This window comes from Mugil cephalus, chromosome 4 (genome assembly GCF_022458985.1).
Source record: "Mugil cephalus isolate CIBA_MC_2020 chromosome 4, CIBA_Mcephalus_1.1, whole genome shotgun sequence".
Taxonomy (NCBI): Eukaryota; Metazoa; Chordata; class Actinopteri; order Mugiliformes; family Mugilidae; genus Mugil; species Mugil cephalus.
In genome coordinates, this window is record NC_061773.1 from 8,196,282 (window position 1) to 8,218,792 (window position 22,511).

Below are 22,511 nucleotides of genomic sequence, written 5' to 3' on the forward strand. Positions count from 1 at the left end.
CTGGTTACTCTGCTCAATGTTGTTGACTGTTTTTGTTTAGAAGCTTTTGTGTTCATTCTCCCCTTTTCTAAAAACCTCCCCGTTTTGCACAAATGGCAGTTTTCCTGTGCGCTGACTGGTGTTGGTTCCTAAAGTTTGCGAGTTTGCATTGAGTCACCCGTAGTTGGCTTTCTTTTGTCTGTAAGTTCGGTCATATTTTTGGCGTCCGCACAGACAGACACCTGACACCTCGGGCTCTGGGCGGGGCTACAAAGGACGACTCTCAGGTTTCCTTTGTTGTCCAATCACGACAAGCTGAACTTAAAGGGAGGCACAGGTTGGGGTGAGAGGAACCCTCTGAACCTTCTTTTTTTTTTTTTTTAATGTATCAAGATCAACAGGCATGATGAAACCAGTCACTAATGCAATACAAAAAAGTTATTTGGCATGGATAAATTCTGCATATAAAAGCTATACGAGTACGTCCTAACCATAAACACATGAGTATGTATATAAATAGACACATACATACTTTATTCACCCCAGGGATAGGATTTGTTTGACTATACAGAGTGTGCATCTATCTGTTGGTGCAGGTACGCACACGTGTCATTGTGTGTGTTGTCAATGCATGCATGTTTTCTCTCCCATCTGTGCTCATCTGTGTGCGTGCTTGTGTGTGGGGTGAGGTCAGGCAGCAGGGGCTACTTTCTCATTTTCTCTGACAAGTGGGAGGAGCCTTGAACAAAGAAGCCTTATCCTGTCCACTGGAGCCTGCGGGCTGGAAGCTTGCTGCTGCCTGCTCGCCTGCCCGTCACTCTGCCGTCGTAGACACAGCAGAGCAGAGTGCTCCCTCTCAGCTGTTCTATCCTCCTTAAAAATAGGAGCCAGTGACGGGAACCCATCTATCCAGCAGTCACAAGACTGAATATTTACTAGTTTTGTTAATGCCATTAAATTCAAAGTTCGTCAAAAGATATGATGGGGTTTACAAAATCCTATGAATTGGTTTGCCCTGTAAATCACCAATGGATATCAGCTATGATGAGTGAGAAAATGTCTGGAAGTCGTTGCTTGGAACAAATGATCCATTTTCATGCTTTTCCTGTTGATGCATGATAATCAGATTTGATTTCCATTTCTTTTCACTACACATTATTTTAACTACTGAAAAGATGTGAACAACAAGATTAGAAATCATACTATACTTGTATGTGTTCCTCTTGTCCTGTATGTGTTCTTCTAAAGCCAACGCTGTAGATATATGGGCTAAATGCAAAATCCAAATAAGTCAAGTTGCTGCACAAAGTACTGTAGCGTACAGAAACTGCAGCTGCTTGCTACTGGGAACTTCATCAGTAAGTTGTTCTCATGGAGGTTTCTCTAGAGGCCAAATGCGGAGAAAATAAGAGAGCAAGAGTTAGTGTGTGTGTGTGTATGTGTGGCCAAGGCTGGTGAAGTCATTGTTACCCTCTTGTTTTACATGGGACTATTTATGTAATGAGCATGTGAGGAAAAGAGGGAGACATATGGGTGTTTTTTTTCTCTTCAGTGTGTCTGTGTGTGTGTTTTCTTTGCCTTCTTGTTGTGGTTATTCCCATATCCGATCTGTCCCAGCTTTGATAACAAAGGATTTTCTTCAGTCCTCTTTCTCTGTAGTCAGTTAACTGGCAAAAATGTGCCTGATTTCTATCAGTGTTTCTGCATGACTGAAAATCTGAAAGATTAACTATGCCATGTAGAGAGCTGCGCAGAAGTTTACATTATCTGCCTTAGATAGAGTATAACACATAGCATGTGATTTAATATATATCATTCAATAACAGCCTTACACAGTAAAATGGCTTCCCTGTGGGTTTTGATCATTCTATCATTAGATATGCAAACATTATTGCTAACTTCCGCTTAGATCAGCTACCATAGCCTGGACTACGCAGAGTAAACTGTGTTGAGATGTTTGCATACTTTATATACATACCCTGGATAAGCCCTGTGGCTCACTTTGTGTGAGTGTGTGTGTGTGTGTGTGTGTGTGTATATATATATCTATTTTGTGGTTTTCTGCAGACCTTGCAGAGCTTGGTTCTGGTGTAACCTGTGGTCGAGCCTTCATCCTCCTCCTCCTCCTCCTCTGCTTTTCTTTTTCTTTTTCGTCGTCTTCTCTCAACGCCCTGATTTTTCCCAGATGTTTTCCTGTGGTGATCCTCTCATCCTCCTCCTCTCTCCTCCTCTCTTTTCTTTCTCTCTCGTCTCTCTCACCCCTGTCTCTTCCTCAATGTTCCTCGTGTGTATCTCTCTCTCTCTCTCTCTCTCTCTCTCTCTCTCTCTCTCCTTGCTCCTTTTTAAATTTATTTCTTAAAGGAGTAGGATATGGACCTCTGCCCAGCCAAAGATCTGTAGGGAGGTTTTCCTCTGAAGACTCTGGAGCACAATTGTGAGAAAAGTTTTATAGCTTCTGTGTATTGGCCACAAAGCACAGCTAACCGTCCAAATTGGTAGTCTCTAACAGGACTAAACATGGCAAATCTTTAAAACAAACCCATATCACTTGACTTCTCGGTTAATGTGTTTATATTTGTTTGCTTTACTTTTCCATTGTGGCGTTTAGGCAAGTTAGATCATGCAGTGTTGTCTGTTCAGGCAGCATGGACAAATTACAAGTTTTCTCATTTCAGAAGAACACGGGATGACAACGTTTTTTCCTCCCCTTTTAACTCATTCAAACACATGATCACAGTCATGATCTTAAAGTTGAGGTTAACTTGAAGACAGGGTGTCATGTGAATGGTTACTTAAAAGGCTGTACTTAATGACAGATCGTAGTAGTATAATATTGTTTGAGATATATGACTATATCATTTATGTATTGAGGGCTGGACTCTTTGGGTTTTAAATGAAGGGATCTTTCAGTAAGTGCCCACCACACTGGCCACCACTAATGCCAGGCTGCACATAAGCCAGGCTCTAGTAAAATAGAATCAAATAGATATCCGCTCTCCGTTTCATTGTGTCGAGCAGTCCATTTTGATGTCAGTCACACGGTTCTCATTTTCAAAGGCAGGGAAATAAAAAATAGTCACAAAAAACAGTGTGTCTACCCTTTGTACTGCAAACAGTATACAATGAAGAGCTGTTTCATATGTATCCCGCATCTTCTTTGTGCTACAAAATAATTTGAAGATGTGATTTATTTTTATATACAACAAACTCTCAAATGAAAAGGACCTCATCATTAAATACATCAACAACCTAGTTTTTTTTTGAGATGGTAGAAACCTCTCCGTATTATTCATTAATTGCACTCTTTAGGAATTACCCCAGCTAACTAGATAAAACGATAAAGACTCATTTCTTTATTATTATTATTATTTTTTAATGTAACTGTACTAAAGAGAGCAGTTTTCCACAATGAAACCATCTGTGGCGGTAATGGGAACAAGATGCGTCCACTTCCTTCAGTGTATTGCTTTCACTGTTAAAACACTTCTCCACAATTGGTTTGACCTGCAAAATACTGAGACTTGGCGAGATTCGGCCGGAGTGACAGAGAGTGACGGCATGATTGACTTTTCCTTTAGGGAAGTTTGAGCTTGGCCAATTTACAAAACGCTTATGCAGTCATTCACATAAAGGAGAGGTCTCCGGTCAAACTACTGGCATTAAGAGCTCACTCGTGTGTATATATGTTTGCTTTCTTTTACGTCTATATATACATTACGGGATCTGAGCTTCCTTTTTTTCCCCCTAGCTTTTATTCCCAATCTAAACTCCTCTTTCTTGTCCGTTTGTCTCCCGTGCCCAGTGCAGGGGCCAAGTCTGAGTCCTTTACTTTTCAAAGGGTATCTCTCCCTCTCCCTCCCACTCTTAGCTCTCATCCTCTCCTCTGGTCCCAGACTCGCTAGCCCTCTCGCCCCCCGTGCCCACGCTTCATGTGTGCACACATGTGCCCACACACACCGTCTGGCTTTTCCATCCTCTCCCTCTTCCCCCAGCTGCAACCTTTACAATAATTGAGAGGTGAGTAAGAGAGACAAAGACACCGGGTGGGTTTTTCTAAAGCCCGATCCCTGGCATGAAATGTGGTCCGGGGTTTTGGTGGGCAATCAGGCGAGGGGAGGGCGGTGGCAGCGGGGGACCCGACAGCCACGCCATTCATTGGTCGGATTTGTTGATCCCATTCACTGGCTCCCGCGACGGCCCCTCTTGTGTGAGGATGTGGGCAATGTCTGATCTTTGGCAGTGATTAAAGTTTGGAACAACTTCCACAACCTTACTCAAGACACAGCTGCTGGGAAGCGACGAGAGAGCTTTGTTATCTGCTTGCCTCTAAGCTAATCAAGGGATTGTTTATATTTGAACATACTATAAAAGTTATACAGGAGGACGTTTGTTTGTAGCATTTGATTAAATGTTGATGTTCCTGTTGAAATAATTTAAACAATTTATTCACTTGAGCAAACTTAATGTCATTATTATGACTCAATTTTAAGGTGATTAACCCCACAGTGGGTTTATTATTTTGACAATTTGATAAAGAATGAAACTGAACAGTGATGCAACTATTGTAAAACTAGAAGCGTGTTGGTGAGCTGTGGGCCAGGGTTTACGTAAGCACTGCCAAGTCTCTCCCTCTTTAACCCCTCAGGAAGTTTACGGCCGATTGTGCGAGAAAGAGAGAAAGAAAGACAAAGAGAGAATAAAGGGAAAAAAGAGAGGGGCTCTCTGCTAATGTAAGCTCTCGGCACAAATGAAGGAAACTACCGACCTCTAGTCTTTCTTAAAGTAGAAGTCCAGGCCATTCACATGCAGCCCCCCGCCCCCCCCTCCCTCCTTTCAGCTCTCTCTCTTCCTTTCTGTATTCTGTGGAGACTGTTTATTTGTGGAGGACGGTGCTGTGGACTCCAGATGCTTGACCCAGCAGTCAGGTTGCTTGGTCACACAGATCTACAACTGTTTGCCTGAACTTGTTGTTTTGCATCCAAACAAACCTTAAAGGGATCCTGCGACTTTTTTTTTTTTTTTTTTTTTTTCCCCACTCACAGGCCTGTCGGGTATTCTCATTCACACTTTTTTCGTTTGAGTGAAGAAATGTGTCCGCAGAGTATCTGGTGAAGAACAGAGCTGCATTCTGTCGACCACTGTCTGAGTGCAATTTATATACAGCTAAAATAAACGGCTTTCTCCCTAATGAGACTTTGTTGTCTGTGCAGTATATAGTTCAACGTAGGAGCGAGGAAGTGTGAGTTTTTTGATCCGCTAATGGATAAGTGCGGTTACGGAGCTGGAGAGGAGACATGGAAGGCATACAGTAAGTCTTGCTCCCTGTAACTGGGCCTCAACTTGTGGGAGGGGAGCGGAGCAGCACGAACACACACATGCACACACACAGAAACAAAGAACCACATCTGACGCAACTGACCAAAATAATCACTACTTGTTAAACTGCAGGCAAGTGTGCGCAGTATCAGGCACTTCGCTACGTATCAAACACATCAAAGTCATTATCATCAGCTGGGACCTGGAAGAAAAAAAAAAAAGGGCCAAATCTGTGTTGTGTTAAACTGTTGTTACTTTAATGGCTTATCATTATCTTTGTTTTTTTAAGGATTACAATAAGAGCTCACGGTTTAGAGAGAGAATTCGTCGTGGTGCGAAGTGATTCTGTTTCTTGTAGAAAACGAGTGGCCCCTCGTTTTCCACCTTTATTTTTCGGTTCACGGTTGTGAGCGTGGACAGCGTGTTGTGGAACAAAAGTGAAGGGAAAGTGTGTCTGAACGCTGCATTGGCCCTGCAGGATCATCTGACAGCAGTAAATGTAGCTAGCTACGGACTCACTGGAGAGATAAAGTTGGTGTGCTGTACCGAGGAAACCACTTTGAACTTCATGCCCATTTGTCCCACTGTGCAGAGATAAGTTTGGAGTCCATCCACGTTGGATAAAGTTAGAAGAGTGTTCCTCCCTCAGAGAGAGACTGTGTGCGCCTGTGTTCGGGCCGTACCAAATGGTCTTATCAAACCTTCAGCAATCTGAGAAGCATGAGCGTGTGTGTGTGTGTGTGTGTGTGCTCGGTCAGTATTTATAGCTTTTTGCCACAGGGCCCCAGTGTTTGACACTCTTTTTCCACGTCATTTTATTCTGTTTATCTGAGTCATTTCTTTTCTCTTGGTCTTAATCTTTCTCTCCCCTGTGCATGTTTTTTTCCCCGAGACTCACTTTGCCATTAGTCTATCTTGTTTTCTTTCGAGCTCATCCCTCACAGATGATGTTATGTTTTTTGATAACCTCGTGTCCCTTTTCCAGTATTAAACAGCAATGATCCCAACTGCATGTAACTGAATGAGCAGGATGACTAATGTGACTCTGTCTGTGTGTCTTTGGCTTCTTAGGAAACCTAATGGAGACTACCGCAGCTCTACTGTGTCCAAGGACCGGAGCCGGAGCCCCATTGAGCGCGTGGTGGTGCCCGGTGCTCTGGGAGTCCACAGCAACCACCTGTACAGCCACACCCACCACCACCACCACCACCTGGCCAGCTTAGCCGGCATGGACCAGCCGCTGGCGCTTACCAAAAACAGCATGGTGGAGTCGGCACGCAGCAGCACAGCAGCTATGGCCACGGTGCCACACACAGTCAGCGCTGTGGAACGCCAGCAGGTAACGCGCACGTCCTGTTTCTGTGGTTCTTAGACCGACCGCATTTTTCTCAAGAAAAGGCTCAACTCTTTTGGGTCCCCCCACGCAATATAACTGCTTTCTTGAGGCTCTCTCCCTTGTCGGTGCAGAGTAGACACTTCCTTTTGGCTTCGCTGGAAAAAAGATGCTGTGCAATTCTTGCGGTCACTGAATCATTGTTTCTCCTGTAAACTCGGAGCATATTTTTAGTCATTTGATCATTTTACATTTGCGTTTTGTAGTTATAGCCCTTGCATATATTTCTTGTTTAATTGACAGTTAACTCAGAATCTTCTTCTTCTTCTTCTTCTTCTTCTTCAGAATCGTCCGTCAGTGATCACATGTGCCCCGGCCAACAACCGTAACTGCAACCTGTCTCACTGTCCTGTCTCCCACAATGGCTGCTCCAACCTCGCTAACAACTACAAGAGAATCAACAGTAAGTTCACTGATGATGTCTGACATGTGAATATTCTGTTTCATTTTTTATTTTCAGAATTTGGCTTTAGTCATCAGTGAAAGGTGGTTAAATTTGATTTTTACAAAGTGTATTGGCTGCGTTTATCTGTAAATGTGTCATTTTGGAAGCAAGCTCATTTCCCATCCTGTACAGTTCATGGGAAATTGAAATAACAAATCAGCCTCCAGAGAAAACCCCAGCAGCTCATATTCTCCACGTTCAGACTGACTTCTGTGTCTAGTGATCGGCGAGCCCCGAGAGTTTCTGCACATGAATTGTTATGGAGTCTCAACATGTCTAATTTACAGTCTTGTCTGCTATCTGTGCACGTAAAAAAATGACTCGAGGACTCAGCCAAACACATGTCTGCTTTATTCGTCCTGTCTGTGAGTGTCATGTTTTCTGTGGGTTGATAACTTTACTGTGGCAGTTTTTATGATCCCAGTGAAATCTCTATGATCTCATTGAGGTTAACAGTGAAATTTAAGACGGTGATTTAATATATAAAAAACTGCAATGAAAAGTGAAGTAGATGTTGGAGTTAGTATTTTTCCATTGACCTAAAATGCATATTACCAATGTTTAAACTGATGTTAAGCAATAAATTGCCCGCTGACCATTATACAAGCAAATTTATGCGATGTTTCTTTTTCTTTTCTTTTTATTCAAACGGACGTTTAAAAACTCTCTTCTCTCTTGCGTTAGCTAACACGGCCTGTGATCCTGTGATCGAGGAACATTTCCGCCGCAGCCTCGGGAAGAACTACAAGGAGCCCGAACCCACTGCCACCAACTCGGTGTCCATCACAGGCTCCGTGGACGACCACTTTGCCAAGGCGCTGGGCGAAACCTGGCTGCAGATCAAAAACAAGGGGAGTCCCTCGTCGTCCGGCAGCAGCCCAAACTCCTCCCCCGACAGTCACATGGTCAATCACAACCATTCCCCTTCTCTCGTTTCCTGAAGAGGAAGGGTTCTGCCCCCGTTTCTCCACCCCCCCCCCCCCCTCCGATCATCCCGGCTCCATCATCCACGTCCCTGTAACTTTGGTCTGTCACCAGCATCCCAGAGGGAATGCCTGCCTGCTGGTCTGCTAAAAACATCCAAAACCTTTGAGCTTACTCTCTCACTGTGGACTCAGAGAGGATCGATCAAGCAATAACGACATGATGACTTTTTTCCTTATGTCCTTTGGTATGATGCTAATGACCATGACAATATTCAGTGAGGAGGGCTCAACTTGGGGCTTGACTGGAGCATCCGCTCGCTCCATCCATCCATTCGTTCGTTCGTTCAACATCCCTGCATGTCAAGCTTGGAGCTGAGCAGTTGTTTGTAGTTATATGTACATAAAGAGAAAGAGGGAGGAAAGGTGGCGTTTTAATGAATAATTTACTTTTTGTTTGTTCGTTTGTTTTTTTGTTTTTCCTTTAACGGTAGTTTTGTGTACTGCTTCTGCATTACGAGATGCCCGATGTTTGAAAGAAAAGATAAGTGAGAAACACTTTGGGGGGGAAATAATCACAAACCACCTGACTGTGCTACCAAAGAAACATCAGACACCGATCAATCAGTCAATGGCCAACTTGAAAACAAAACGACTAAATGCCATCTTCTAATCGCCTCAGCCCGTTTTAGCTTCTTTCCTACTCTCTCCATCTCTGTCCCGTGTATGTGTCCTGGTGGTTGTGTTACTGTATGTTTATACTTAGGTGATGGACTTGGTTTGATTTGCACTACTGCCGAGGGTAAAGGGTGGTACGTCAGTTTTGTAATCTGGCCCTGGACACGCTAGGACTGATAACGCTGATTTTGTCGCATTCGGATATTATCCAGATTTAGCTGGATCTCCCATTAACTCTAGTTTTAAATCTCACTAGGCGTAGTTTCACCCCTGCCCCAGCATTACCTACACTATTTATTAACAAAGGAACATACAGAGCAGCGGCATCGGGCAGAGCCACATGATACGCATTTCCTGCTAAACAATGAGTCTTAACTGTAACTGCAACGCCAGTGTGCAGCTGTTAAGTAAAAAACATGCTTCTATGATAAAAGAAGATGTAAAAAATCTGTTGTCCAAACAGTTGTGCGGACGAGGCACAGTAACTAAACTGATCCGTCCCCTCCAGCACTTCACTAAGACTGTCGGGCTGTATGAAGAGCCCTCTGTATTGAGGGCAGGGGTATAAATAAACCGGCAAATTGTGGAGAGAACTGGCCATTCTTCAACTGCCATCACCATGGATACGAATATAAGCATTAATCATCAACAAAGAAGCGCACACACCAAGCGACTTAAAGATAAACTCATGTTCAGCGTCTATTCTAACTCGTTGGTTCGGTCTAAAACCGCCATTCAAGGTAGTTTCTTCAAGTGTTGCTTCAAGTCACGTGACATGAATCGACCACTGTTGATCCGTATAAATCCACACAAACTGGTTGCCTTTCAGTCAGGTTATCAGTCAGCTAACTGGTGTTGACGGGGCGTCGCGGCCATAATGAGAGGAGATTAGGGCTGAAAACGCAGCCCAACAACCTGCAGCGTGTTGAAGGTTGGGCTTCTGCTGAACAATGTGCTTTGATGTGTTCCACGGGCTTAACTGCTGACAGTGATGAGGGGACAGATGACGCTGCATGTCACTTTGTGGTCGAAAAAAAAAAAACACAAAACAAAAAGTCTGGTTTCTCGACCGGGGGAGAGAAGATTATTCAGATCTCTTCAAACATGCCTTTGTTTTTTTTCCTCTTTTTTTTTTGTGACTCTTTGAACACGGGTGTTGTAATTGTATTTGGCTCACACCCTGCTATCCTTCCCTCCCTCTCCTACACACTGTGGTTTGGTAGATTTCTACAAGGATTTAAGGGTAAATGAATGCTTTTACAGATGCATGTTGTTCTTTTTTTTTTAATAGCTGGTATCTATTAGTGTTTTAAGCATTTCAAACTTAACTACTATTAGCCTTTTTTTTTTTCTCGTTCAGACGTTAGTTGTTACTTCTTTCGTTGTCAGTAACAGACATAGACACTATACACTCACTGCTGGGTCAGTTGTACTCCATATTATTATTGTTATTGTTATTATTACAATTTTGTATTTTTGTTTTCCATTAATATCAGTATGGTAACAGACAGCTAGTGGGACAGCCTCCGGACAGGCTCTGTCAGTTGATGAACGCTTTGTTTCTCGAAAAACCATCTCAACACAACTAACGGCTCGGCTCGTCTGTCGCCCCAGGAGCCGCCGCCGTTGTGTTGGCTCGGCTTCGAGACGCACAGCTCCTAAAGGTTTTCTTAAGATGTTGATCCATCGGTGGTACAGGATGCTACGACCGTCAGCGTGACTGAGCTCAGACGCCAAATTGACACCAACTTGTCTGCGGGGTTTTCCTCAATAGCATCTGAGCGTGTTGGGCTGCCATCTTGAAACCTCCTTTACACACATGTCCTAACACGGGGGTGGATGGATGACAAGCCGACAGGCTCTCATGCTCCGGGGGAAGGAAGCTGAGTCGGTAATCACTTAAAAATGTTACATTAGAAAGCAAATTACAAAAAAAAAAACAAAACATTAGAAATATCCCAGACCTCACGGGCTGATTCAACCAAACCAAACTCGGCTGATTTTTTAGGGAGTTTACGGTGAGACGTCGCAGCTCTGTCCAACTCCATCCGCTGACTTCTTTGTGCTCTTCTTGGTGTCCAGACTGTAATTTTGTATGTCAGTGCTTTCTTTTTTTGAACGGCGTTGTTTTGTTTCTGCAGTTGAACCACTGCAGTCTAAGGAAGTTTTACTCTGAAAAAGAACCTGCGCCAAGGTGGCATACATTCCTCCTGTACAGGATTTCTACACACTCACATTATCTCCACATCGACAGGCCGAGGCTTATAACCAGGGCCGCTCGTCCCAGAGTTCCCGCTGACGGCATCTCTTGCGTCTTTACCGTAGTTACGAAGGTGTCCGTTACATCAAGCGAATCGCCCGTACCGTGTGAACGACCAGGCATTCACGCCGTAACCTTTTTGAGGGACATTTAGAGTTTAGAGAACTGGGCTAATTGTAATCACACTCATTTCATGCCCCCGCGCTGATAACGTCCACACATTCCATCCTCAGCTATCAGATCTGCGTAGTCTGATTCCCAGATTTTTTGACTCAGTCGACTGCAAGTGAATCAAGCTCCGTAACAACGAATAATCTACTTGTGCTTTCCGTGAGCGGTTTAGAGTGGTTTGCATTGGGAGTTTTGGCAGGCAGGTTTGGGGAGAGGCTGGCCTTCAGGAGCTGAGCTTTTGGAAGCACAACCTGTGAGCGAGGAGGCGTTCACCTGCCACTGAAAGTCTTTTAAGGTCACAGCGATTCTTCGCAGCCTTCCCCCTCCTCTCAGATTCAGTTGGCCCTGATTTAGATCGCATGTAGTTAGAAAACACGAGGGTTAAAAGGGTTTGGTGTCCAGATAACTGTGTTTTTCTATTGTTATTCTTTCTCATTATCCTTACACTACCACCCTGTAGGTAGGAGGCTCTCCTTATGCTTCGGCACACACTCCCTACACACTGTAGGAAAATCACTTAATAAAAAAAAAAAAACTTTTTTATAATAGGTAACTATAAGACCATCATTACGCTGTGCGTAACGAATGTACAGAGAAAAAAATCGTAGGTATTTTTTGAGGAACAATTAATTTGTTAATGATATGTAGCTATTTAATTGTTGTTTTTTTTCCCTGTCCTTATATTGTAATCATTGCATTTTCTTTTTTTTGTGAAAAAAGTTGATCTTTTTTGTTTATAGAGTTCGTCTTGTTAGAGTAAAGGTTCAAGTGCAGGAACACAGTAAACGTATGAAACCACAACAAGCCACAGGTGTGTTGGTGACAATCGCTACTTCCATTGGTCCCCTTCGTTCTGCAATCATTTCATTTGCGTTAGATCACGTGACTAATGAGACACACGAACAAAGGTTTAACTAATGAGCAAAAAGATAGGGTTCTTTTTGGGCATGTCGTTTGCATGGATGGAACATGATAATGTTTTCGCCACTACCCCAGTGTATGTTCCTGGCCATTTTCCAAATCATTTCCATTGAACATACGTGTTAAAACCAACATTTGTCTTGTGCCAGCAGGCAGCTACAGAGCACCGCTGCACGTAAACAATAGAAACTGTGGGCTTTGAAAGTCTTGATGACTCTTCTCGGTCAACAGGTGGGAAGTGAAGTACGAAGGAGAACATCAGTCCGTTGGAAAACATTTGTTTAAGCAGCAAATAATCTTCAGGAATGAACATCCCTGAATCCGTCTCAGTTCCCACCTGTTGATGCCATTTGTCATCTACAATCAAGTTAAATCACACTGATAAATTAAAGAGGAGTTGATCTTTGCTCTGACACATTTTCTGGGTCTTTTATTTTATTTTTTTATTTTATTTTTTTTTTTTTTGAAGTGGAAGTAGCATGTACTTAGTGGTAGTAATACTCTGAACTGTAAGAAAAAATCTTTCAAGAAAAATGACAGTTTGTGGCTCTGTGTCTCCTCCTACTAAAAAGGTTTTGGCAGGCCACCTTTTTTGTACGTAAAGTAGCCTTGATGAACAATAAAGTGCTTTTAAACCACTGTCCGGGTCTTTGTCTGATACTTCATAGAGATGACACAAAAGGGGCAAATTGACTTTGGAAGGATGGGGCTAAATTGAGTGTAACGCAATAAAATCCGGAGGAATTTATAAACGTATAAATAAAGCCCATGCCTCTGACACACTGGGTGAAGAACATGTGTATCAGCGAAGGCTGCGTTCCACTCAGAGGAAGCTGATTCACTGGGACACTTCATTAATGGAACCGAAGCACAGTAAATACACTGCGACATGTCAGAATGTCTCCAGTGTGATATAACAGTAATAGAAAACACAAAGACGTCAACACAAATAGTAATAAAGACGTTTAATCCAGTTTTTGGTTTACAGAAGAGAACTAGCTAAACAACATCAGCAGCTCAGAGAAGAATCACTCAAAATCTGAGAACAAAAAAAAAAAAAAAAACTGATTTATGTTGCACAATCATCACAATTCTGACTCTGAAATACATCTCAGATTGCTTCATTCTGTTCCATTAATAGCCAAGCTGTAGCTGAGATTGACCATTACGCCGACAATTCTCGATACTCATTAGCAGATCAGACACGTAAACACGAAAAAAACTGCACAAACATGCATCAAGCGCAACACAAACCAACCAACTAACCAAGAGTTTCTGCACTGGCCCATTCTGATTATTTCAGGAACTGTTCAGTAACATCTGTGCACAGGTTTCCTCAGAGAAATCCCTTCGGAGCTGGCTTTAGTGTCAGCCGTACTGTATGCATCACAGTCTCTGGTAAACAGACAAGAAGACGGATGGAGTTGCTGAGCTGTCAGCTCTGTTTTTGCATTTTCATAATTTATCTGGAGCTCAGCTCAGTCCTGCCTGAATGAGTGAGCAGATGTTGTCGACGCCTTGCCAAAGCACTCTTAAGTAAACCCATTAAATGTGTTGATGGAGAGACGGTGGGAGGGAATGAAACTGCGGCTATTAAGTGAAGCTTTTCAGACAGGGGGAGTTAAAGTGTGAGTGACTACTCGCTCTTAGGAGCAGCCATGTTCTAACACGTCGCACACATAATGTAAAAGATCCTGTTTGATCCTGTTTCTGATCTCGCTGAAAAACTCAATACTGCAGCAGTAAAAGCAATCAAGGTCCTTGTTTAGCTCTGACCAGGTTGGTGCTCAGTGCTGGAGGTCCAGCTCTGGTATATAAATGAAGACTAATATTTAAGCTTTTCAGCTGCTCCTCTGAAAAGTGCTTGGTACTGAGTATGTGAACATTTTTTATTTTTTTTCCCCCCCAAGGAAAAAAAAAAAAGTAAAAATACATATGTGGAGTGCTGAGTCCTTCTGCGGCTCAGGGTTTGTTCCTCAGCTCCTTCAGATGCTCTCGTCATCGCTCATATCCCAGATCTGATGAGACAAAACACAAGAAGATATTCAAGACTGAGACAAACCACTGACATGGCAGTTGTCTGGGTGGGTTTTCCAGAACAGCGCTTAAGAGCTAAAAGGTTAAGATTAAACGTCAGGCACATGTGTTTTTTTAATTTTGTTTCTTATTTATCGTGCGACAGTATCGGTGAGACATGATGTCAAGCACGTGATCACGTGGTGAACCCTGCGATCAACGGACCACCCACTCTACCACCTGGGCCACAAGACGAACGAAGAGTCCTGCGAGATTTTCATCTCAGCTTTATGGAGTCAGTCTGGGAGACGGAAGACATCTGAGATCCAAAGATGAACTAAATATTGATTTGACATGGTCCTTCTGAGGGTGTCCTGTGATGTCTGGTTACACAGTATTGTTAGTGGGGTCCTATGGGTTGAGGTGGGGGGGTTCTGGTCCATGTTAGGGGATGGATGGGTGGGTGGGTTAGTTCATGTTTTCACCCTTTTTAAGATCTTCATTTAGCCACCATGACTCACAGTGTGAGTGTGAGTCATGGTGCCGAACTGACCCAGAACTAAACAAAGTGAAAAACTTCATACTCGTGTCGTAAGGTTTCCTCAAATGTGACAAAAAGAGCTTGTTGATTTAGGTCAAACAGTTCGAATCATACACCGACTTATATAAGACTCGTAACAGTAGCCAGGAACGTTTTCGCCGGGAGGAGTCAGATAAACAGGATCTGAACAAGTGATCAGGAAGTCACAACAAAATGCTCCTGAGAGTATACAAGGAGCCTGCAGCTCTCATTCTCTGGCTCCACGCACCAGTTGTATAACAGCTTTGAAAACCATTACTCCCAGTCAGTGCTAAGAGCTCCTCTCTCCCCAGGAAGTGACCCACATGCAAACACACCCAGAGGAACCTCCTCTGCAGCAGTGTGTCAGTAAACAACAGCGGCCTTCTCATGGCAGCGGATTCTTCACATTCTCGCTCCGTAAGACGTAATTCACATACCTCTAACACGGTCAGGAATGTTACACACACATGGCTGCGAGCGCACGCGCACACACAGTTCTGACACATAGACGCAGCATTCCTCCGAACGAGCTGCTTCACAACTCAAAGCGCTCAAATGTGTTTAACTGAAGTCATATCTTACTGATCAAAGGCGCTTTTTTTTTTCAGGCACGACATGAGGTGTTGTGAAGAATAATGTAGATCGTTATTATTTTATTACTTTTCACTCCATCCTTGTTGCGTTTTTAAACCTGCAGGATGTTGAGTTTGTCCTCCAGGCCTTTCACAGAGACCTCTGAGTGTACACACAGCGGTGTGAACAAATGGATCGGTCAAATGCAGGTAAAGAATTTCCCCATGTGGGATCAAAAGAATTATTATTAACATTATTATTACTAAAAAGTGATTAAAAAGCCAGAAATTCCAGAAAATAGTGACAATTTTCCCTAACTGCTATTTTCCTGAGCCTAAAATGACGACTTCAAACATCAAAAACTTTATTTTATTTTTTTTGACAAATACTGGACAAAATGAAGCTTTAATCTCACGTAACGTTACAACAGTACGACTTCCGGACATAAAAACATGTGGAGTATTTTTAAAAGTATGAGACAACTTTAAATTTACTATGTTCATAAAGAAGTCACGGAATATTTGGCCACTGTTTGCAGCCACGACCTGATTTCAGGCCTGCAGCTCTTCATCTAACAGCTCACTGTGGCCGCTCCTTGTTCTTCCTTTACTTCCTGGAATATTTACAAATGACACAGCAAAAAAAAAAAAAAAAAAGAGAGAAGACAAGCAGGAGCATTGTCTTTCGCTGGTGATGGATTCTTGATGAGCGACAGAGCTAAGCTAAATGCTAAGTATGTATTTCCAGTTCAATTCTTTCGTTGTAACATTTTAACCCAGTTAAATGACAGATTATGACTGCATTCATATCCAGATATCTGTTTATAGAGATGGCAATAGCAGTAAGCTAACAAAGCTCTTCTGTTCTTGATATCATCTGTTTATAATAGTGCATAAATACTCCAATACTATGATTAGTGGGCCCAAGCAGCTCATTTTACAGATATGAATCTACCTGAATCTTCAAGTTTGCCACTTTTATATTTCAAAAGCTAAGATCAGCATCTGCAACTAGAAAAAAAAAAAAAAAAAAAAAACGCTCCAAAGTTCTAAAATATATCTGCAAAGCTTTATATTTGAACCTTTTCTTTCTTCTTATCATACAGAAACAAGCATGCAACCTGTTCCTATTCCTTGACCCACACTAGTTTATCTTTCTGCCTTTGCAACATCTTCACATGACGTCCGTGTTAAAGAACATTGGTATCAAACATGGCAACATCTCTGGGACCAAACTGAGATTGTGCCTGGTTGATATCCACCGAGGACCAGACACACACGGAAACTCTACTCCAGTGCGATCTTGGCATTTTAGCTGGGAGTCTGGATGAAGCAAACAAGGCACAGCATGGTATGACGTAAAGTGCAGAAGTGCCTACGAGGTAGGTGTTTTCTTTTTCCCCCTTGGACAGCTCTGAAGGCCTCACGCCAGCTAAGCTCGGTTTACCACATCTTGTCTCCACCTCTCACTTAACACAAAGATGTGAGATTAGTAGTGATTTTCTCATCTTTCACTCATAAAGAAAGAAAAACAGAACAAATCATAGCATCTACTGAAGTATTCAACAGTAATTCCGGGACTGCTGAACTAAAAGAGTGATCCTTGACTCCTCCAGCTCACAGAGGATTTACAATATTTTTGCCATGGCAAATTTAATAACCGTCTAGTTGTAGCTGAAAACATAAAAACAATGTTTCCAACATCATGCTCTGAGCTGTTTTTGCCTTCGATTTATCCGACGTACCAGCGTCAGTAGGGAGGTTGCAGTGCACGAAAACAAGTGTGAGAGCTCAGTGCTCGTGTGGCTGAAAAAGTTGTCAAACCCGTCCAGCAGCAGGTTCAACTGTTACCTCTCAAACCCTCACAGGGCTTTTTTTTATTTATTTTAATAAAGAAACTGAGGGTACTTTCAAGGTAGTGTGAAGAATCAGGGACAAATTCATATCAAAGCTGGACATTCTGCATTTCTGCTCCACTGCTGCTGTGGAGCAGCCATCAAAAGGGCAGCGAGCAAAGAGCTCTTTGAATCGGAGCGACACTGGAGCCCCTCTCTGGACGACTGCCACACCGTGCACTGTGTCGTGTGTGTGTGTGTGTGTGTGTGTGTGTGTGTGTGTGTGTGTGCGTGCGCTTGTGTGCTTGCGTGAAATCTTTTGTGCAAAATGGAAAGGGGTTGGACATGGGGGGAAAACGAAGAGATTAGAGGGGGGAGGCTTATGTAACATGAATAGCTCCGGCAAACTGAAGCCAACAACTTTACTACACTCTCTCAAGCACGACTGAATACTTTGGATGTTTCTCAGCCATTTACCTCCATTGCTGCAACGCATAAGCAGATTTCTGTAAAGCCACCGTCAAAATAAACCACTTCACAGCTCAGACCAAGGATGGATTAAAGATTACTGATTTCAATAACTTCTGTTATTGTAAGTTACCAGATATTGAGAATGTGAACCTGTGATAAGCAAAAAAATGTCAGACTTTATTTATTTTGAGAAGGATTGAATAAATGCTAGAATAATTAGCAACTGGGCAAAAAAAATAGTCTCATTCCCTAATTGAAGCATCATTTCTTTGTTGTTATTTTTTCCTTTTTTTTGTTGAATTAAAGCTTGTAGGTAGGCATTGGATGGCCAGTGTGTCTGCTCCTCATGTATGATCTAACGAAAGTTGAAAAGAAATTACATTTTAAAATAGTACGGTTTTGAAATAGCATTTAACTCACTTTCCAAATATATGAGCTAAGCCTCTAAGCCTTGCATGCAGAGGTCATCGGTAAAGGGACATGTGTTGATAAAAACATTTGTTCTCTGGCTCAGCGTCCCACTAATGACGGGGATGAGGGCCCTGTGGCCATTACAAGACCTCCTGTTCTTCTCTGAAGTGTACCAATCAGATCGCCTGGCGGCACCATGATGGTAGATAACTGAGATAACTGACCGATGACGAGTCAAAACACTGTCGGAGATGAGTTGACCCGCGGCTGGGCTAATGGTGGAAATGCAAATGTGAACCTTTCTGGCCCTGTTTAGATTTTGCATTGACACCGTTGTGAGGGAATCTGATTACGAGCGACTAGCTTAAAGTGTAGGTGTAAAGACACGCGGGACGCACTGAGGTAGCATTTGGAGTTGGTCTGGGTTTCATTTGTCTGAATTCTTTCGGGAGTGGCAGAGAATTATTCTGTCACTGCAGCTGTTGTATAATAAATAAATCTACAGAAGGATGAACCAATTCAAGTATCTTATATGAGTATACTGCACGTCATTGAATATCAGCATGTGGTGATGTAATCAAGTCTATTTATAAGGAGCCACATGGAGTTGAGTGACGATTTCTTCAATAATCACCAGTGTTGTTATTATTTTAACCTTTATTAATGGAGTTGCGGTGCATATGAAAGCTTCCAGGGTTCGATGTATAAGTTTTGTACAGATCTGTAAAATAACTAAGAAAAGATCAATCAATAATAACTTAACGTGTGAGCCCAAGTCATGACACACTCACAAAAAAAAAAAAACAGATCTGTTCTGAATCAGTAGCAGTGAAAAATACATGTGAAAATATTCTACTGTGGAGCAAATGACGCTGGTGTTCATTTGCATACAGACTGTGAGATCAGATCTGAAGAGCTGGCCGAGGACGCATGTGGAGACTCATCTTAATGCCAGGGGTGAACAGGGCCTCTGTAACAGACCAGCTAGCTAAGGTAGCTATCAGGTAATATGATCTTGGGACTGTTGAAAGCTCCACACAACCTGACAAAACATCTTATTGCCCAAAACACGCAGGTGTAGCCACTTATCCACCTCAATAGATGTAATGTTAACTTAATTAGACAGCTAGTGTGATAATGTCTGACAGCGACCAGGAGGAAATAAGAAAACCACCCTCACCTGAAATACAGGATTAAATGGTAACTCAGTCGTTACCATCACTGTAAATGGTATTCTTGACAGGACGTTGCAGTTACTGTGAAAATACCCCCTTAATTATACAAAATAATAATAATTAAAGAAAAACAAAACTAATTGTTCCTAACCTCAATACTACACACAAACACCCACACACCCACACACACACCATGACAGCACCTCAAACGGATTGGCAGAAACACAATCGACAACACATCTTTAACTTTGAAGCAGCCTTATCATTTCAAGACCTTGAGTCACTGCAGGTTGAAAGGGGGGATCGCTGGATGCTTCATAAAGTGCAGTAAGCTGCATGTAATCATCGCGTGAATGTGTTTGTGTTCGTAATCAGTTGGGCTCCAGCTGATATGACAAGTATAATCCAGGCTAGTTGTTAAAACGAGGCTGGGATCTGATCAGATAGAGGGGGTTTTAGCTGGAAGCTGAGGCTGGTGGAATCACAGCCAAGTCTCTGCTGCTGCTGATTACTGCCCCCCCCCCCAATCCACAAATACAACACAAGCCTCAGCATGACAGTCTTTAGTGCTATTTACCACTCTGCAGGCCCGGGTCAAAGCACGGCTTCTGGAAAAGTAAAGCCAGAACGAGAGCATTCGCCATCTTGGATCACATTTTCTTTAAGAAGCAACGTGTCGGGCCGCTGTCGTTCCGTTGGCACTGCCACTTTGGAGCGCGCAGCTCAGGATTGTTGCTCCTCCGGCGAGCTCATTCAAAAGACTGAGCCCTCTTACAGGAATACATCCGAAGTGCGGGTGGCCCCAGTGGGAATCCAACCTCTAAAGCCATTCAAGTAGGCAGCGCTACACAACCACTGATGGGCTCCACTATTAAACACACATCTGTTTTACATATTAGAACTGACACCAAAGCACAAAGCGCAAAGTCAAGCTTTCATCATGGAGACTGGCTCCATCTGATGTGCAATTAGAGGACCACACAGAGTGATGTGGTTTATGGCTGCTGGAGACATCAGTGACTGCTGGTTGAGGAAGAAAAGTTAGGGAACCGAACGTCTGTTTCATCCTCATGATCTCGGCCAGTTCATGGGAGACTTTATAAAGCTAAAGAAGGCTAAAAAGAAAACACGGCTCAGTAAAGCAGCTCACTGGATAGATGATGAAACTCCAAGTATTTTTATTTTTTTTTCAGACATGGAAATGCAAGTCCATTCATTCACGCACCGTTAACTATTATGCAAATACTTTCAAAGCGACAATGTTCAGGTGAGATTGAGAAGTGGATATAACACAGTCTGTAATAGCCTCACATTACCAGATAATTTGTGTCGAACATCAGTGCTGAACCATATCTAGACTGGGTTTCTGTCAGTTATGGGGAGAGCCCCTCATACCCCTCCACTCCACTGTTACACCACCACCACTGCACTACTGGACTGTTCTGCACATGCACACTTTAAATAACCTGTTTGCACAGTACTATGCACCAAATATGCATTAGTTTAGTGGCTTATTATTTATGCACTGTTTAATGTTCACTTTATCTGTATTTTGTATCACCCAATTTATTATCTGCAATTTCCTCTAGTATAAATGATGTTATAGTTCCTGTTTACAGTCTACTTACTTTTAACGCACAACTCCATCTGTATAATATGCTTATAGCACCTCAGTCAATCAGTGTTTATTTGCTCACTCACCTGTACATAGGTTTCCATCTGTAAACATTGTCTATATGTCCTTATACACCACACTATTTATGCTACATGCACTTACAACTTGTTGCACTTCTGGATAGATGCTAAACTGCCCCTTTTTTTTTACTTGAACATGTGGAATGACAATAAAGTTGAACCTAATTTAATCTAACTCATGTGCCTTTGTAGAAACCTCACTGGGTCTAGTATAATGGCAATGGGGATTTTTAAAGTAAGACTGACTGACTTAGTGAGATTGAAGTGTAAAATTGCAATCACATTTATGGCACATAAAGAGGTCCACGCCTTAAAGGGGATTTAATCAGCACTACTCTGAATTAAAACACAAAAGTGAAGTCAAACTGCTTGGAGCGAGTCCAAATACAACTTTTGATTCTTAATATCACAAATGGAAGTTCTGGCAGAGAGGTGTTCACATCCCGTACTTAGCTTTTCCAAAGAAAGGAAATTTGATTTCCCAAGTTTTCCTATGCAGCCCTTCAAATTTGCCGGAGTTAAAGCAGTTTAGCAGTTAATATCTGTTAGCCGGGGGGGATGCAGGAGATGATTTATGTTAATGTGAGTGGGGGGAGGGGTTTCCCCTTTCATCCCTCACATCCCTGAGGGCAGGTTTCATGCCCAGAGGAGGAGGAAAGACCCGAACTGTGACTTCTGAGATCAAAGAATCGTGAGCTCATGTGAAAGAAAGTTAACACATAAAGTAAATACACACGTATAAAATTGTTGTGTGTTTCGGTGGTCGGCAAAACCTTTCACATCGCCGGCCATACAAATGTCTCCATCTTTCACAGCTGACCACACACCCCATCTCCTCACTGTGAAAACTCAATACCTAGAAAACACACTTGACCTAAACACTGACAACAAAAGCAGGTGTGTGTGTGTGTTTTACGTGTGCGCTGAACTCATAATGCTATAATTGTTTTCATGTCCAGTGATCCACATGCACATAACCACTCACAGTGGCATTACACAGTGGCCCATGTTAATCCCATTCGCACACGCCCACACCCACACAAACAAATATGTTGCGGGTTTCAAGCTGGCTGATGTAAATAAATAAATCATTTTGGGCGTTGCATCTCGGAGGATTCAGTTTCCCGCTACTCAGCTGTAAAACTTGCGAGCACAAAAGCCAGCAGAGATAAAGCCACCTCAGAGTTGGCGGGGGGGGGGGTAGATAATGGTTATCTGACTGGGAGCTTTTCACTGGAAAAGACGCCTCCATCTACTCAATCAGTGCATCGCTGTAAATTCAAGTTGTGTGAAACGGTTTAGATGGATTTCTTTCACGATCATCCTGCAGAATTTTGTCTCATTTGTTGTTTTTTTTTATATCTAGCACCATAATCAGTTTCAACATGGCTGAGCATTGTGAATGCATAACATCATCATGCTCGTAAATATCACGAATAAATAATAAATGTGCGAAAAGGGAACATTTTATTATTCATCTGCACTGCACGCTGGTTTAGCAACAGCATGTCGAGTCTGCGTGACATACCAAACTGCCGCTGACATTTGGAAAGCAAAACATACATTTATTCCTCAGTGTTCTGTTTATTACCGAGAATAACTGTGACAGGCGGCGGGACGGCGCTGCCAGAGATGTCCCCCACCCTGTCCAGCTGAGGCGGCACCTGTCGCTGGGGAGGAAGTGCTGC

General features: G+C 42.7%; 2 protein-coding genes across 3 annotated transcripts in view; one reads left to right on the forward strand and one right to left on the reverse strand.

Moving 5' to 3' along the window:
* vgll4b (vestigial-like family member 4b) overlaps positions 1-12,725 on the forward strand; it is a 37,534-nt gene extending 24,809 nt beyond the window's left edge. For both annotated transcript variants that reach the window (XM_047583771.1, XM_047583770.1), the window contains 3 exons: positions 6,367-6,634; positions 6,974-7,091; positions 7,818-12,725. In XM_047583771.1, the coding sequence (XP_047439727.1) occupies positions 6,367-6,634; positions 6,974-7,091; positions 7,818-8,074 (643 nt within the window). In that variant the 3' untranslated portion in view covers positions 8,075-12,725. The remainder of the gene's footprint in view (positions 1-6,366; positions 6,635-6,973; positions 7,092-7,817) is intronic.
* Positions 12,726-13,036: 311 nt separating this feature from the next.
* The window catches only part of atg7 (ATG7 autophagy related 7 homolog (S. cerevisiae)), a 60,151-nt gene continuing 50,676 nt past the window's right edge, over positions 13,037-22,511 (reverse strand). Inside the window, exon 19 of the mRNA XM_047583768.1 lies at positions 13,037-14,104. Coding sequence (XP_047439724.1) covers positions 14,072-14,104 — 33 coding nt within the window. The 3' untranslated portion in view covers positions 13,037-14,071. The remainder of the gene's footprint in view (positions 14,105-22,511) is intronic.